General features: G+C 31.4%; 1 protein-coding gene across 1 annotated transcript; it reads right to left on the bottom strand.

The window, feature by feature from the left end:
* Positions 1-3,509: 3,509 nt before the first annotated feature.
* On the bottom strand, positions 3,510-18,145 carry LOC111686437 (THO complex subunit 2). The gene is made up of 20 exons (XM_023448794.2): positions 17,590-18,145; positions 17,237-17,402; positions 16,633-16,880; positions 16,434-16,567; positions 15,977-16,224; positions 15,768-15,911; positions 15,128-15,690; positions 14,874-15,060; positions 14,536-14,807; positions 14,347-14,464; positions 13,856-14,200; positions 13,514-13,798; positions 13,238-13,443; positions 13,065-13,167; positions 11,768-12,473; positions 11,118-11,711; positions 9,731-9,780; positions 4,438-4,615; positions 4,309-4,367; positions 3,510-4,165 (listed from the first exon to the last, which is right to left on the bottom strand). Exons 1-20 carry the CDS (start codon positions 17,910-17,912, stop codon positions 4,028-4,030), a joined length of 5,067 nt encoding a protein of 1,688 aa, XP_023304562.2. The 5' UTR covers positions 17,913-18,145; the 3' UTR covers positions 3,510-4,027.
* Positions 18,146-18,956: the final 811 nt, after the last annotated feature.

Genomic DNA, 18,956 nt, shown 5'->3' with positions numbered 1-18,956 from the left:
TTAATATCTTTTTCTATAAATAAATAGATAGATAGATAAATAGATAGATAGATAAATAGATAGATAGATAGATAGATAGATAGATAGATAGATAGATAGATAGATAGATAGATGGCTATGTCCTTATGTGTCTACAAGATAATGTGTCTACAAGATAATGGATTTAATTTGGCATATACTCTTCTTTGGATCTAAGAACAAAACATCTTGAAAATGGTTAAAATTGGTCCTTTCTTTCGTATATCCCAATGCACCCAACGGTTCTTTTGAGTTTAAAAATATGTTAAGTGATCTTATATAATATCAAAAGTCGGCAAGACTTAGTTTTATGTTAGGGTTCTATAAATCGACTTTCGAATAATCGAACAATAAAATTTATGTCGAAAATTCGAAGTCGACTATTTTGTTCCAAAAAAGTCGAGATAACTCGACTATCGTCTGTGTAAAAAGTCCAAAAGTCTACTTTGTAAATAAAAGTCGAAAACTGTTAAAAAGTCGAAAAAATTCTGAAAGTCGAAAAAAGACCAAAAGACCGAAAAAAATCAAAAAAGATGATAAGCCGAAAAAAGTTAAAAAGTCGTAAAAAGTGAATAGTCGGAAAAAGTCGGAAAAAGTCGAAAAATGTCGGAAAAAGTCGAAAAAAAACCTGAAAAGTCGTAAAAAGTGAATAGTTGGAAAAAGTCGATAAACCGAAAAAAGTTAAAAAGTCGTAAAAAGTGAATAGTCGGAAAAAGTCGAAAACTCGAAAATAGTAAAAAAAAATCAAAAATAGTCAAAAATTACAAAAAAAGTCAAAAACTCTAAAATAGTCGAAAGATGTCAAAAAGTCAAAGTTTAACTAAATGCAAAAAGTCCATTTTTCGTTTCAACTATAGAACCCTATTTTATATATTTATGTAAGTCCTAATAATACTGCTGATTCCCTCATGCAAAGTCCATTTAAGAAAATGACTTAATGGTCAAAATTCACTTATAGACACTAATATCATAATTATATTCTGCATCAATTACTAATGTAGACGTTAATCCCTTTGCCAAAATTTATAAGGACAAAACCATATTAACCCCATACACCCATATAACTCCTCTGAATTAAAGTAAAAATGAAATTTAATACTTTATTATCAGTCGTAATTCAGGTCTGAGTTGGGGAACAACTCTCGCGTCATCGCGATTATTTCTTAAACGCGTTCAGGCTTGTGTTTGTTGCCTGGCTTTCGACAGTTTTGCGTCTCGCTCGCACTGCTGTAATGTATTACTTCTTATAACTGTTCAAAGTTATATGTTGTCTACATTAACCTCGTGCTTTCGTATTACCTCAAGTGAGGTTATATTTTATTGGTGGAGACCATAGAATACTCAAACGTTTTTAACTGGTGGAGACCATAAAATACTCACGATATAACCTGGTGGAGACCATAAAATACTCACGATATAACCTGGTGGAGACCATTTAAACTCAATATATACTGGTGGAGACCATTAATACTTTTGATGAAATCAAGTCCGGATGTTCCAACTTCCTATATGAAGGTATAGGTCGGTTGGTGGGGTTTTCTCTGGACAAACGTGTGATAACCTGGCAATATGAGTGCTTGATGCACCGCCATCCTAATCAAAACCCAAAAAAAAAAAAAATACTTTATTATTATAAAAATACACAGTACAAATTTTGTCATAATTTAGCGTTAAAACTTTGACCAGCATATTTGCCAAATTTGCTGGGCCTCCTCCTCATTGCAAACATCATGTTTTTTATGCTTACATAGGTATTATAGGTATAATTATGGATTTTCCTTTAAAAAAACTTACCAGAAGATAATGTTGGCAGTTGTTCCAAGTAGAGTTATTGGATTCCTTTTTATTACACAAACAATTAGCAATAACATTTTATTTAATTACACTCTCTTTACTCACTATTATTATTTTATAATCTTTGTAATTACGTTTCATTTTATTTACCTAAATATTAATTTATTTTAATTTCTTTAAAATTTCTTAACTTTTTCCACTAATGCACTCAATTAACTTTAATGTCAAACTAACAAATGAGTTTTTACCAAATAATACACAAACAAAACTCTACAAGTTAACAAAACGTAAATAAAACAGCAACAAAAACCTTTGTTATTTGTAAACATAACACACACACACGTTTATCTTTATTTGTGTATTTGATGAAAAATATTAGCAAAATTGAAACTCGTCAACATTTGTTTTGGAAAAAGCGCGGGAATCAAAAAAATATATATATTATTTATAGAAAATAAATAAAATATTTTGGAAAACTTTAACTTTTTATTAACTAGAAACAAGTACTTTGGACAAAGGAAATACATAAACCTAAACCTTGACATCGTGTTCGATGGAGTCCAAATTCCGACCGTGCATCACCCAAAACTATTGGGGGTAGCTTCTTTACTTCCTCGGCTCACGTCACTGCTAGCACGCACAAATTGCGAAGTAGAAACAAGGTCCTCAAAGCGCTAGCCCTCAACACTTCGGGTATGGTTAAATAAACCTTGTTGGCTACATATAAAACGATTGATCGGTCAGTGGTTAATTATGCTGCTCAGTGATACCCAGCGGAGAAACATTCAAAGCTGCCAAAATGCCGCCTTAAGGACTGTAACGGGCTGCCTACAAATTACCTCAGAACAACACCTGCGAGGAAATTAATGTCCTCATAGTCAAGGAACATAATGTCATGTCGACCAAACAGTTCCTCCTGGTATGTCATCGGAGAAGTCATTCCAATTTTAACATCACACAGTTGAATACTCCCCCGAGGCATGTCAGAAAGGATCTTCGTCTATACGAGGAAAACATATGCAGATATGTTCAGGATCAGTCCTCGTATTCGGCAGCTTTGAACGACAATCATAGAGACGCCATACACTCTGCGATCGCAGGATACCGCATGAATGTCATTCTTGAAGGTGGCCCACCGCCCATAGCAGACAGTAAACCTGCTGCGGAAAGCAAGAGTAGTTTTGGCACAACTAAGATCCGGATGGAGCAACAGGCTCAATGCCTACTGGCCAATTATAGACCGTGCCGTCCCCAACGAATGTCCTGCATGTGGTCAGGCATCCAGTTGAAGTAGCCCAATTTTTAGGCCTAGGCATTGATGTAGAACTTCCCAACTGCCTACCGCCCATAGCTGACACGGAAGAAAACCTGCAGCGGAAAACAAGAGTAGTTCTGGCACAACTAAGATCAGGATGGAGCAACAGGCTCAATGACTACTGGTCACGTATAGACCGTGCCGTCCCCAACGTATGTCCGCATGTTAGGGTCAGGGCCCTCATGACACCCAACACATATTCAACTGCTACTTCACTTTGTCCAATGGATTTATGGACGCATTCAGTTGAAGTAGTCCAATTTTTAGGTCTGGACATTGATGTAGAACTCCTCAACTAGATTATTGTAGTTTTAGCTGCAACAACAACAACAATCCCCCAAAACATCATTAAAATAAAACCAACAAAAACTTTTTATTCAATTTAGATCTGTTTTTTATTGTTATTTTACTAATTTAGTTTAAACGAAAAGAAAAAAATATGTATAGTTGTTATTTTTAGTAACATATACTAAATATTATGAATAGAAAATTTTCGGTGAATCTCCTAAACATTTGAGTGCTCAAAAAATAAGACTTAATTTAATATTAAACATACATTTTTAGACTTAATTTAACCACAGAGTAAAAGTCTATTAAAAATTGAGAGATTGATAGACTTAAGTTTAAAATTTATTATATAATAATTTTTATTGTATTTTATGGATAATTAAATGATTTTTTTTTATTAATGAAGCGGGGGGAAAAATTATAATTATTTCATACAATACAATAAGAATAAAAAATTAAACAAATTTAATTCACTTAGCAGTTAGTTAGCGTACAAATTAAAGTATTTTATAATGATAAAATGATCGGCGGATAATTGTTTTGTTATAACGAAAACTATTGTTGTAGAAACAAACAAAAAAAAAATAAAGAAAATGCTAAAATTAAGTATTTTTAATAACCAATGCGGGATCTAGTGGATTTAGTGGTTGTACTACTGCTGCTATAAGAACGATCATCACGATTGCTACGATCGCGTTCAAATTTCTCATGAGATCTTTCTCGTGTATCTCTTATATGCGGTGATTTTTCCTAAATAATATAGAAAATTATTTAAGATGATTGTATAAGAGAGTTTGTGTGTGTGTGTGAAAGAGAGATACAAAGTAAGAAAGAGAGAGTAAGATATGTACTAAAAAAATTCGTTAACGAGTTATTTTTTAGGGAAATCTTACTCTAGTATGATATTTATCGCGTTCACGTTGCTGCTGCTGATCATCATCACCATTTTGTACTAAAAGTTAGGGAAAAACAACAACAATTAAAACCAAATTAAATAAATAATTTTTTATTCAAAACCTTACCATCTCTACGACGTTTATGCTCTGAAGAAGAAGTCTCTTCTAAACGTTCTCTTTTACGACCCAATTTTCTTTCTTTACGTGCATCTTTTTCCTCATCAGTTAATTTTTCTTTGCGATCTTTATTCTTAACACTACGTTCCTTTTTAGAAGGTTCATTATGATCATCTATAAGTTGTTTCTGTAATTAGAGAAAATAATTTTTTATATATTTAAAAATGATCTGCTAAATATACAATTAAGTCATTTCCTAAACAAAATTGTTAATAAACCCCCTTTTCTTTCTCTCTTCTTAAGCTAAGCTGTTGTATTTTAAATGTTTAGTTTGTCATTTTCACTCACTCACCGCTCACCTGCAGGGTTTTTCGTTTCATTCTTAATTCAGTATGTGTTTGTGTGTGTGTTTTTACTCAGACCAACGTTTCAACAACAATACAGCATTTTCACTACAGCACTTGGATAAGCAAGCAACTAAGCCTTTGTTGGGTAAAACCATGTCAATTAACTTCAAGATTGTGAATAAAATTGTGGGAAAACTCAAAAGTTGTGTGGCTGGAGATTTTAAAGCTGATTTTGTCTTTGTGTTCTTTTGTAGTAGTTATAAAACTGGACTGGATTTAAGTTGATTTAAACGTACAAGTGTTGAAGTCTTTACGTTGCTTAATAAGTAACAAGTTGTTTTAAGTTCATTGAGTAAATCTCTTTAAAGTTGTTAATTGCTTTTGGGGAATTCCACGATCATTTGCAGACGACTTAAGAGCGAATAATTTGTTGTAAAGATTTTAGGTAGTTAATCCTTTTAAAGTAGTTTAAAGTCTTCAATATACTTGTTGTCTTCGAGAATATTCCATTGAGTAAGATGTTAACGGCATTCAGTATTTTAACCATGAACTCTTATGAATGTTCTAGAGAGAGAGTTCCTTTTCTTAGATGAAGTTTTCACTTGATATTTGAAATCGCGTCCATCTTCATTGTTTCCATTTATTCAATGTTGTTCATTCACAAAGATCAAGATGATCACGTAAAAAAAAGAGTCGTTGCATAGGGTAAAGATCCAATGTAAAATATAAATCAGCTTTCTTAGACATATTTCCAGAAGAAAGATCATTTAGCAAGAAATTATCCAACAATGTTAAGCAATACAAATTCGCTGGTTAAGATTATCCGATGATCATGTTAGCATCTTTTGTATGGTCAAAAAGATCTTCTCAATTTAACATCAGCTTCCTCGTAGAAGTTATGGAGATTATAATCATTAGAATTTTTCGTGGAGCTCCATAAAAAAGGGATATACAAATATCATCCGATAAACGCGTCATGATAAACAGGAAATACATCAGAGAGATAGGCAATTATCATTAAAGATTCCAACATATTAAAGATATGATCATGTTTTAGGATCAGTCAGACATCATGATCATTTCTTTTTTAAGGTCTTCTTAAGTAAATAAAATGTTTTCGTTTAAATTGAAGATCGGTTTAGGTTTATATTAATTTTACAATTTTGCAAGATCACATAAAACAGGTATAAATTTAAAGATCCAAGAAAATTCAACGAAATTTGATTAAAAAGATCAGCTGAAGATTACTTTTGCACGTTACTTAAATTTAAATCGATTAGATGATCAATAAAAGGTCATAGTTCAGCAGCAAACGTTTTCTTTTCGGTATATATCGAATGAATAAGATATATTTTAAGATCAGTCACGTACAATTGTTGTTGATCGCTTTTACACTAAACTTAGTTGTTTTAGATTTCTACAAACTGACGATTATTATGAAGATCAGTTAAAGGTCTTGTTCATTTTATTTCATAGCATAAAGTATTTATAAATTCTCCTTTTAAGATTGCAGAAAATTAAACAAACGATCGTTTTCATGTTGCAGATAATGTTTGCATCCAATTTCAATAAACATCGATCGATAAATGTGGATTTTAAAATCGATTAAGTTTGTTCAATATTTAGGATATAATTGTCGAAGATCGCACAAAGTTGTTTTATTATTCTCGTTTCAAGATCCAATTAAATGTTGAAAATTATTGTTGTACATCGCAAAAGATCCAATAAAATTTCAAGAAAGATTGTTTCTATTTATATTTTGAAAGAAGAAGATCGGCTGAAGATTATTACAATTGTAGATCGCGATCGTTTTTACGTTGCAAAATAATGTTTGCATCCAATTTTAATAAACATCTATCGATAAATTTGGATTTTAAAATCTGTTAAGTTTGTTCCATATCACGATATAATTGTCGAAGATCGCACAAAGTTATTATAAATTCACTTTTAAAGATCCAATAAAATGTTGAAAATTATTATTGTACATCGCACAAAGTTGTTTCAAGATCCAATAAAATTTCAAAAAATATTGTTTTTTATGTATATTTTGAAAGAAGAAGATCGGCTGAAGATTATAACAGTTGGAGATCGTGAAAGAATGCTTGTTTTCATATTCAATATATTGCAGATCATACGAAGGATTAAGTAACTTCCAATTGAGATTCCAATAAAGTAAACTAATGTCTGTTTACAGCATTGGAGTAAAGTTGATCGCAGATGATTGTTTGTCTTTTTTTATATAGAAATTGTAGATCGTTTAAAGCTGGATGTTTGTTATTCGCGAGATTAAGTTTCCAGACTATAAAATGTCAAATAGGTTTTACGTCGATTTAATGTCATTACAATTCCGTATCAAAAATCAGCTGAAGATCTTGTACTTTTGACAGTTAGTTGCTCAATAGATCGTGATCTTTTTGTATCGCACAAAGCAAAGGTTGTAAAGAAAGTATAGTCCTTAAAAAATGCTTTTTCAACATGTAGATTGCATAAGATCGTTAAACTTCTTTGTATAGTCACTTTTAGATTCCGACAAAAAAAGGGCTTATAGTTTTTGAGCCATTTTGAGTTTATTTATCCTAGGATATAAACGTTTGGTATATCTTCTTCACATAACTATTGTTGATGTGTTTTTGCAGTTAGTTTCTCCGTAGATCGTTATCTTCTATAGCTCGCGCAAAGTAGGGCGGGAATTGATGATCATTAGAACACCATGTAGATCACAAAAGATAGTTGAAATTCTTCCGAAAACTGTTGTATATCAAATGATGAGATAGTCACTTCAAATAGATTTCAGTATTTTAAAATCGACGTCTTTAGAAAATGAGAATCTTAGAAATCCATGGAAATTTTTCTGAAGATTACTATTTGTATTCCAATTTCCTCCTTCAGAATGAGAAAGATTCGAAACTGTCAGCTTCATAACAAAAGGCCAATTAATGATCATGTGTTTTAGCAGTTAGTTTCCCCGTAGATCGTCATCTTCTATGGCTCACACAAAGCAGGGTGGGTATGATGATCATTAGAATACCATGCAGATCATAAAAGATCGTTGAAATTCTTTCGAAAACTGTTGTATATCATATGATGAGATAGTCACTTCTAATAGATTTCAGTATTTTAAAATCGACGTCCTTAGAAAATGAGGATCTTGGGAATCTATGGAAATTTTTCTGGAGATTACTATTTGTATTCCAATTTCCTCCTTCAGGATGAGAAAGATTCGAAACTGCCAGCTTCATAACAAAAAACCAATTAATGATCATGAGTTTTAGCAGTTGGTTTCTCTGTAGATCATTATCTTCTATAGCTCGCACAAAGCAGGGTGGGTATGATGATCATTAGAATACCATGCAGATCATAAAAGATCGTTGAAATTCTTCCGAAAACTGTTGTATATCATATGATGAGATAGTCACTTCTAATAGATTTCAGTATTTTAAAATCGACGTCCTTAGAAAATGAGGATCTTGGGAATCTATGGAAATTTTTCTGAAGATTACTATTTGTATTCCAATTTCCTCCTTCAGTATAAGAAAGGTCCGAAACTGTCAGCTTCATAACAAAAAACCGATTAATGATCATGTGTTTTAGCTGTATATCATAAAAGATTGTTGAAATTCTTCGTAAAACTGTTGTATATCATATGATGAGGTAGTCAGTTCAAATTTTAGATTCCGAAAGAAAACAACCAAGTATGTAAAGATCTTCGAATATCCTTTGCTGATCACATAAGGTTTCATTAGCAGCCATTGGAATGAGATTTTGTTTTGATAAAACGAATGTTAACAGAAAAGCTTTGAATTCTATATTGTTCCTCCTTCAGGTTAAGAAATGACGAAGCTGTCAACTCCAAATCTTACGCAATAGCTGTCCTAGTATTGTATTTTTTAAACAGTTGAGTGTATGCTCCTGCCACTAACCTTTCTTACAGATGACAACTACTTTTTTGGTTTATATTTAAACTGCGCTTTAAGTAGAACTTTATTCACAGCAGATCTTGATATTTTGTAAAGATGATACTAAGTTATGTCGGCTTCTTTGATTGTTTAAACATAATTGAATGCTGTTATAGAACTTATCAGCATAAGTTGGTCTTCATTGTTGTTGCTTATTGTATACTTATTAAGTAGATAAACTAAATACTTATAACTTATATTATAAAAAAACACTTAAATAAATCCTTTCTTCCTTTGATTTTTAGTAAAAAAATGTAAAAATAATCTTAAAACAATAAAATAATTCAAAAAAACTTAACTACTATGGAAAAGGTCAAGTAATAAATTAGATAATATAATTAATACAAATACATTAAACAAATACTTTTTAACTAAATTTAAATTATTTTGTTTAATAACATTTATTATGGTATACGTGTACTTACCATATGGAAAATTACAAAATATAATTTTGTATAAAATTTCTATACATATTTACCAATATTTTCTTTGTTTTTTGCTTTCATAAACTTATGTATGTAAAATTAAAAAAAATACTACTAGATAGAAAAATTCAACATTTTTTGAAAATGTTTTCATCTTTTATGTCAAGGATTTTACTTGGTCCAGCCAAAATAAGTCTTCTTTTCAAGGTTAAATTTACTTGTATTTCTTTCTCTCACTCTTTACAAGGATGAAAGCCCTGAGTGTAGCCTTTAGAGGGGAAATTGTTTAAATTTAGTTTGAGACAAGGAACAAATGTTGTTGTAGAAAACTATGATCCTTAATTTAAAAGCTTATTGTTGTTAAAGCTGATCTCTCGCCTTGTTTTTGTTGAGTTTTTTCTTTCTCTTTTCTATTAATTATGTTTTTCTTATTGTATGTTCGTTCGCAAATGCCATCAAGTTTTTTTTTGATGTTGTTAATTGTTGTTGATGTTGTTGGTTATTGTTGTTTTCGTTGTTCTATTGTTGCTGTTGTTGTTGTCTTAGGTAACTATGATTGCACCAAAATACTAACCTTTGAATTGGATGATGATGATGACGATTCCATTTTGCGACGTTTTGAGTCTAGAAATAATAATGTTAATAGATGAAAAATTTATTATTTTCTAAATGAAAGCTAATGAGATAGAAGTGGAGATAGAGGTTTGACTGTTAATAAAAGAGATTCTTTAACATAGAATAGAATATCTCTTTATAGAACAGTTTAGTTCCTTTTCATCATGGAAACGTTAAAGTTGAAAGCTCTTCATAGGAGTTTAAAACAAAAGATCTCCTATATTCAAAGTTAACGTTGAAAGCTCTTCATAGAAGTTTAAAACGAAAGATCTGCTGTTAATAGTATAAACTTAAAGCTCTTTTATTTATTTAAAAGTTTAAAATGAAAGCCCTATTTATAGTAGAATTGAAAAAAGACCGATCTGGTCATAGAGAGTCAAACTCACTTCGCTTCAATAGTGTGTCTTTAGCAGCTTGAATTAAAGCTAAAGATTAAAGATATTTTCTTACGGAATTTTTAACTTAAAGCTCTTTTCTTTATATAAAAATTTAGACTAAAAGCTTTTCTCTTTATAAAAGTATTAAAGCTAAAAGCTCTTCTTTCTATAAAAGTGTTAAAGCTAAAAGTTTAAGCTGTGTATTGGAAAAGTCATTCATTTTATTAGCAAAGATTTAGCAAAAGAGGCAGAAAGCTTTTCTCTTTATAGAACAACTCAAAGCGAATGATCTTATCTTTATGAGCGAGTTATAGTAAAAAGCTCTTCTCTTTTCATGTAGGGATTGAGGCATAAAGCTTTTCTCTTTGTAGAAGAAATCAAAGCGAACGATCTTATCTTATCTTTATGATATAGTAAAAAGATTTTCACTTTTCATGTAGGGAATGAAACAAAAAGCTTTTCTCTTTATTGAAGAACTCAAACCGAATGATTTTATCGTATCTTTATGAGAGAGTTATAGTAAAAAACTCATTTATTCATTTAAGAGTATAAGTTAGAAAGGTTTAAGCTTAAAATGCTTTGCCTTATGAAAGCAAAGCAAAAGTTCTTCTGTTTTTGTACAAGAGGAAGTTAAAGGTTTATCTATTGAAAGCTTACATAAGTAAAAAGATGTAAATCTGAAAAGCTTTGTCTTGATTGAAGAGATAAAACTGATATTTCTCTCTCTTTTAAATAAGGGATACACAAAAAGCTTTATTAAGAGCTTTCTTCAAATATAATATTTCTAAAATACAGCTGCTTCAAACAGAAAGCTATTTCCTTTATAGATAGTTAAAAACTGCACATAAAAGCTAACTGGAAATGCATCTTCTTCTTAAAGCAAGAAAAGCTTTTCCTATTCCTCAATTGAGTTAATCAGTTAAAAAAAGAAAACATTATTCTATTTCAATAAATTTCAACGCAACTCACCTTTTTCATATTCTAAAATATCTTGACTACGTCGCTGTTGCTGTAACGAACCAATACTTTCATTCGAAACCGAACTCAAATCACGATCACGATCTCTACGTTCACGTTCATTCCGTTCATAATCACGATCTCTAGTATCGCGTTCACTACGATCATAATCATTTTTATTACTGCTTGCACTCTCTTGATTTTCCATTGAAGGCGATTCATTGCGATAACGATCCTCTCGACGTTTTTCTCTTTTCGAACGTGATGTTGATGACGATTCCATATCCTCTAAAAGTTGATTACGATGTTCACGCTCACGATCACGTTGTTCACGATCTCGTTCACGTAAACGTCCTTCCTCCTTTTTGATGATATCCTTAAGAGAACGTGTACTACTGCCATGACGATCTGAATCACGTTCATGCGAAGCTGTAGTAGAATTGGATGAAGAAGGTTCATCTTTAATTTCAATAACTGTCGCACGATTTGAACTAGAAGATTCACGCTCACCAGTACCAACACCACTACTACGTTCGGAGGTTGTTGATGTTGAGTTAAGTTTAATGATTTTTGTGGGCCGTTCCAAACGTTCTTTTTCGCGTTTTTCTAAAGAGAAAAACAAAATAAATTATAAATATCTTTCTAGTTCCTTAAGGACTTACCGATTTTTATTTCTCCATTACTGGGCGGTTTTATATCCACCACAGGCTGCTGTGTACTGGGCGCTGCAGGTGCTACCAAAGTTATTGTACTGGCATTTTGTGTGGTATTTAATAAATTCTGCACAATTGAAGCTGCTGAGTTGGCACCCGTGCCTATACTGGCAGCTGTATTTGTATCCGACCTTTGAGGCCTTTCAGTTACCTGATGAAAATCACTTTCCTTAATCATTTGTGCCGATTTCGTCTTCAACTGGCCAATGTACGATGACGCAATTACAAATAAGTCAGGTCTTTTATTTTTCTCTTCCTCTCGCACCTTTTCCACTTTACGTTCGATAATTTGCGATAATTTTGCCAATACCGGATAGTAGGGTAAAATACGCATTAAAATGATAAGAGCATTACGTATTTGCATATATTCCTTCGAGTCTAAACAGAATACAATGGCTTTTGTGATTTTATAGTGCCATTTATGACATACATGCCGGTAATTTTCATAACCCACATGATCATTTGCCTCCGAAAATTGATTACTAACACGGAATTTTGTTACGAAACCAGGATAATTGGCACATTCTTTGTTAAATGTGGCCTGATCTGAGTGCCAACGCATAACAGTTTCAAGCATGGCACACAAAAAACGTCCATAACGTGTTGCCTCATTCTCGGTGCAAGATGTTACCGAATAAGTAATGTCACAAAAGATCTGGATATTAAGTTTAAGGAGAAATTTTAAAATGAGTCTTAAAGATTTTTCCACACAAGAAATTGACAAAAATTGGACTATAGATTATTCTATATATAGACTATTGACTAGACTATAGACCGGACTATAGACTAGACTTCAGACTAGACTATATACTAAACTATAGACTTAACTAGACTATAGACTAAACTAAAGCCTAGACTATAGACTAAACTAAAGCCTAGACTATAGACTAGACTATAGACTAGACTATAGACTAGACTATAGACTAGACTATAGACTAGACTATAGACTAGACTATAGACTAGACTATAGACTAGACTATAGACTAGACTATAGACTAGACTATAGACTAGACTATAGACTAGACTATAGACTAGACTATAGACTAGACTATAGACTAGACTATAAACTAGACTATAGACTAGACTATAGACTAGACTATTGAGCAGACTATTGAATTTACTATAGACTAGACGATAGTCCAGACTATAGACTAGACTATGGACTAGACTATTGACAAGACTATAGACTAGACTACATATAGATATAGAAAAACTCAATAAAATAAATCTTGAAATACTTTCTTACCCTATCATAACACAATAAGGTGGAAAAATTAGCAGCCTTCAGATTGTGTATAGTATGGACAAATTTAGCACAATATAAGGCATCCAAGGCAGTGAAAGTACATCTAGAAGAAAAGAAAAAATTCACAAAATTTTACAAAAATTTTAATAAATAAATTTAACTGGAAAACCTACCTTGGAAATAGACACAATTGTAAAAATTGTGTTATGGTCTCATTTTTAGCCGATTTGGCAGAACGAGATAAAAACCAATTATCCTTTTGCTGTTGTAAACGTTGTAAAATCTTATCAATATGTTCTTGTTGTTTTTTGCGCTCATCCTGTAGTTTATCCATAAGAGCTATGTAACGTTCTTGTTCTTTTTTATTTTTAGAAGCATTCTGTAAGCATAAAAGAAATACGTTTTATTAATGTTTTGTAATTGTAAAGAGAAACCAAAAAAAAACCTACCGAATCCTTGGAATCAGCTGCTTGATTTGATAATTGTTTAAGTTTTGTTATTTCCTTTTGATAACTATCGTGCGGTACTTGCAAATCATACATGCTTAAAGACCAAAATGTTACAAAAAATTGTGGTGATATATCTTCCCATACTTTGGGTCCATGCAAAGGACGTACGGACTCAACAATGGGATTCATTATCAAATTGGTGGCATCTAGATATTTTGCCAATTTTTGATTGTTAGTTAATTTCTTGGCATTTGGATCGGCTTTGCGTAATTGATCATATTTTTGCTGTGTAACAAAAAATAAAAATTAAATTTTTGAAGTTCTCATTCTCATTCAACTTACATTTATCTGATGAGTAAACATGGGTCTGGCCAAAAAGAATGCCACATCAGCATTTATATGATATTCTTGCAACATGGCTATGATAGAGGGTAAACGTTCAACATACTCATCCACGGAATATGTTGAACCCAGGAATGTACCAAACTGCACGAGTGTATCTTGACATTGATCGTATAGTTTACCCACTAATTTTAAGTGACTTTGTGCCGTTTCCCTATAAATGACACAGTGTTTTTGTTGTGCCATTAGCAGACAAATAGTTACAGCAAGATCATTATTGGCCAAAGCATCTTTAAGACGTTGTGATGATTTTTTCGTATTACGAACTTGACTAAAGTAACCGGCCTTTTGGAAATGGGAGAAATGGAGGAAAATATTTAAATATTATATAAACAATGGAAACACATTATTTATTTTAGAAAATGTTCAATGAAAAAGTTTTTCATTGAAAATTTTAGTTAGAATTTTTGGTGAATAACGAAACAACTTACCTCTCCCCTAAGTAATTCACCACCACACATGGCATTTAATTGTTCGTTGGTCATTTCTTCAGCCGATTCAACACCAGCCATTTTTTGTACAATTTCTTTTAAAATTAACAAATCCAAACTGGAAAATATTTTTGAAAAAATATTTAAGAAAAAATCTTTAGAAAATCTTTTACAAATATTTTAACTCACCTTTTTTGGGACTTCAATTGATTGGCCACATACTGTAACAGGCCACTTAATTCAATATTGTATTTCTTAAAAATTGCACCACAAAATGAAGCTAAACTTTGTAGCCATAATGATATAGAAGTGCCATCATGTTTAAAACGATCTCTATCGGCCATAGTTAAAGCCTCAATTAAACAATAGCCCAAACAATCGAAAGATAATAGAGTTAGATATTTCAAAGAATCCACAACGGGACCAATTAAATTATCATAGATTTGAATTTGTAATAAAATCTAAAAGAATATAAATAAAGAAATAATTAAATAAAATATTAAATTAATTAACAAAAAGAAACCTACATAATCAAATAGAAAACCAGGAGCACAATGACTAAGTTTACCAATAAGTCTGCCCAAAGGTTTAACATTCTCCTTACTGACACGTTTCATTATAGCTTTAATATTCTTTTGAGCATTACCACGTCGGCGTATAAGTTGAGGATGCAATTGATAAGTATCATTTTTCCAGCGGGCATATAAAGCATAACTGCAAGTGCAAAAAAAGGCAAAATTTAAATTTTTTATTACTTTATTAAATAACAACTAAAACTTACCGATAATGATAGGGAAAATGTTTTAATACCGTCCATATTTCTTCAGCCATAGGACAATTACAATCCAAATAGGATAATGCAGGCAATATAGCTGAATCCATTATGGTCATAACCTCATTGTATAAAGTTTCTGCCTCACTATTGACCGTAGGTAGATTTTGATTATCCACACCCATTTCTGTAATAATTGTACGCATTATACGTATCAATTTATACATGAGAACCGTATCAAAGTGCAATGAGGGACCCAAAGCTATAACCATGGGTATAACATAGTTTCTTAGTTCATGAAATTCTTTAGCTTGTATCTTTTGCACAAGTTTTGTATCATCTGCCAAACGTCGTTTTTGCAATTTTGCAGCTGGTGATATTTTAAAGCATTGTTTACGATAGACATGATCAATGCCAATGTGTATGAGTTCAGCTAAGGCGCGGGCAATGGGTTCATGTACCACCACCGACTGTTCGGGTAGTTTTTTAATAATTTTTAAAGCATTCTCCCAATCGCCCACTTTGAGTAGACCTTCACATAAGCCAAACTTTTGATTAGCAAAGTATTTTTCCTGTCAGAGTTAGGAGAAAGAAATTCATTTAAAATCTCACTTCAAGCAAGAGTAGAAGTAGTAGTATTTAAACTCACCAAACTATATTCCTTTTCAGGTTCCGGTTCTGCCGGTTCTTTATCTTTATTAGTAACAATTATATTTAATTTACGTACAAATTCTTTAGCATCCGCTAAATCTTGTTCCCAATCACCGGTAATCATTTTATCAGTAGGTGTTAGCTAAAATAAATAATTTTTGAAATGCAAAACTTTAAAATAACAATTTTTCTTTTTAAGTCTCTTACCCAAACATAAATATCATTAAGATCTATAACAGCATATTTGAGCAATAGGGAACAGACATGAAATAAAGTACGTGGTGTTTTTGTATCGGCAAAATAACGAAATTTATAACCCAAAACTTCACATATAATCGAACCATTTGGCATGTAAGCCCTTAGCAATGGAATAAATAATTGCCAACGTTCTGGTCGTGATTCAAATGATTCTAAAATAATATCCAAAACACGATTGGGATCTAAATTGAAACAACCTGTAAATACAAATATAAAAAAAAACAATTAAAAATTTTCTCAATTTTGCAATTCACAAATGATGTTGTACGGTTGTATCATAGTATGTCGTATTTTTTATAATTAATTGATGATGTTGTAAAAATGTTTACAACATACAACGTTACAACGGTACGACATCGATTGTGAATAGGTCAAATATATATCCAATGATTAAAGCATTTCTAACCTATTAATGATTTTATTATATCCATTATACTATCGGAGGTAACATCATCTTCAAATTCTTGATTTAATTCGGTTATTAACTTGGCATAACCTTCACTTTCTTCACGGAATAAATTGAAACGTCTTTGTTTGTAGCTGTAAGTTGGAATGGAATATTATATAAGAAATCATGTTCTAAATGCTTTCTATTGAAAACTTACTATAATTTTGTTTTAATTTTAATAAATTTCGTATAGAATACTTTATTCTTAACTATGCCCACTTCTTGTAATGTATCTATTTCCAATCTTTCTTTAATCAATTTATCGGGTATTACTTTATCCAGTTCTTTTAGTATCTGACAAAACATTAAGCGTTCTTCTTGTATGCCATCGGTCATCAGAGAAGTCTCAGCATCCAGAACGTTGATTACATCCAGTATAAGAGAAGGAAAATCATCATGTAGGGCCTGTTAGAGAAAGCAGATAAAATTTTATTGTATATCAAAGTATAACATGTAGTCGGACTCTCACAAGGACTTTGTTTTATACTATAGAGTATCAATTTCACAATAGACTAGACTAGATTATAGGAGCTAAACATTCTTCTATATTTGACTACAAACCGTACAACAAAATTGACTTTAGACTAGCTTCTAGACTAAACTGTAGACAATACTACAGACTAGTAGTTAGACTAGACTATAATATAGACTATAGACTAACTATAACCTAAACTAAAGGCTCATTGATAGACAGTAATAAACACTAAAAGATTAGACAATTTACAAAAGAAATTTCTAATTTATAAATTTATCTTACTCACCACCACTTCACCTAGGGTATTTAAAACAGTATCCTTTTTCAAATTACAACGTACACCCTGCCATAGTAGATCATAGATAGCACTGGAGACACCAAATTTAAAGTCATTTTGTTTACCCAAATATGGACTGTCGTTGTCACGTACATGTTGTTTTAAGAATTTTAAACTAAAACGAAATTATTTAAGAATTAAGCGTTTAGAGAGTTGAGTTCCTGTCCAGTTGGCCAGTTTTTTTTACAAAAAAAAGTATTTCTAAATTTTTTTTACAATTTTTTTTCATTTTTTTTTTTACTAAATTAAGATATAGATATATAGAGTAGTAGATTCGGCAACTAGAATTAAACAATCCGTACAATTCACTTTTTCCAGATTTTTCAAAATGTTTGAAAACCTCTTTGCCGAGGCTGGCCGTAGCTGATGATGATGTTGTTGTCCCGCCATTTGTGTCCATTATATTTCGCCTAGAGCGTTGTTTAGCTGGTGTCACCAATGTGCCAGCACCAGCTTTACAGGTTTTCGTTGGTGAGTTATGGTCCTGATTAATGGCATGCGTTTCGGAGCTGCTGCCACCACTGCTGCTGTGAGCAATATCTAAGTTGCCTGTCACTTCAAGGTTTATTGTTGTTGTCTCTTCACTACTTTTGCCTTTTGCAGTCGGTTTTCGCAAACGCCTCATGTAATAGCTGAACACAAACGCCTTTACACTGAACGTTTGTTTTACACGTTAAATGCGTTTATTTTTTTATATTCGCGTTGGTGTTTCACAATATAACACAATATGTTTTGTATTTTATTAAAATTAATTGATTAAAATGATAATTTTTATCACAAAATGTTGTAATGAAAGAAAATTTTTCAACTTCTTCACTTTTCTATCAACGTTTATTCGTCTTTTTAACAATGACGGTCAAAGATCTGTGGCGACATGCATTAATAACGGCGTTATTTGACAACGACGGCTAAGTTTTCAATTACGTTTAGTTTTTAATTTTTTATATAAAAAACGATATACGAAAGATTAAAAAGTGCAATTTTGTCAGCAAATATTTTTAAAATCAGGACTGTCTACCAGAGTAGAAAATTTATGTATTAAACTCATTTTCATAAGATTATATTTTTTACGAAAAATATTTTTATACGAGATATATTTTAATTTCAACACTATATTTTAATACCCTTCACCCTCGTCTGAAGGCTACATCGAAAGCTTTAATTATTATTTATAGAAAATAAATGAAAGGGTTAATGAGTTTGAAGAATTATTAATTCTTTAATATATAAATAAACTAAAAAAAATTAGGGATTGATTTTGGAGCTTTGCAAGGAACGTATACTAGTTTCAAAACTACTTCATACAATCAGTTAAAAAAATATGTTAAAAGTTAAAAAAACTTATATTTTATCGAAATTGAAATGAAGTTCAAACTCAATGGGGAATTGTTTGCTGGTGAGTTAATGAAAATTGCAATTATTTCGTGTTGGTTTTTGTCTTTGATAAATAATAACAGCACAGGGTGTTCCAAGAACAGGATGAACCAAAAAAGATAAAAGCGAAAATTAGTTTTAATAAGAAATTTGGGGATGAATATAACTAAACAAATTAACTAACTACCTAACTGACTAACTAACTAACTAACTAACTAACTAACTAACTAACTAACTAACTAACTAACTAACTAACTAACTAACTAACTAACTAGCTAACTAACTAACTAACTAA

This window comes from Lucilia cuprina, chromosome 2 (assembly GCF_022045245.1).
Source record: "Lucilia cuprina isolate Lc7/37 chromosome 2, ASM2204524v1, whole genome shotgun sequence".
In the NCBI taxonomy this organism is placed as follows: domain Eukaryota; kingdom Metazoa; phylum Arthropoda; class Insecta; order Diptera; family Calliphoridae; genus Lucilia; species Lucilia cuprina.
This window is presented reverse-complemented; position numbering and strand designations above follow the sequence as displayed.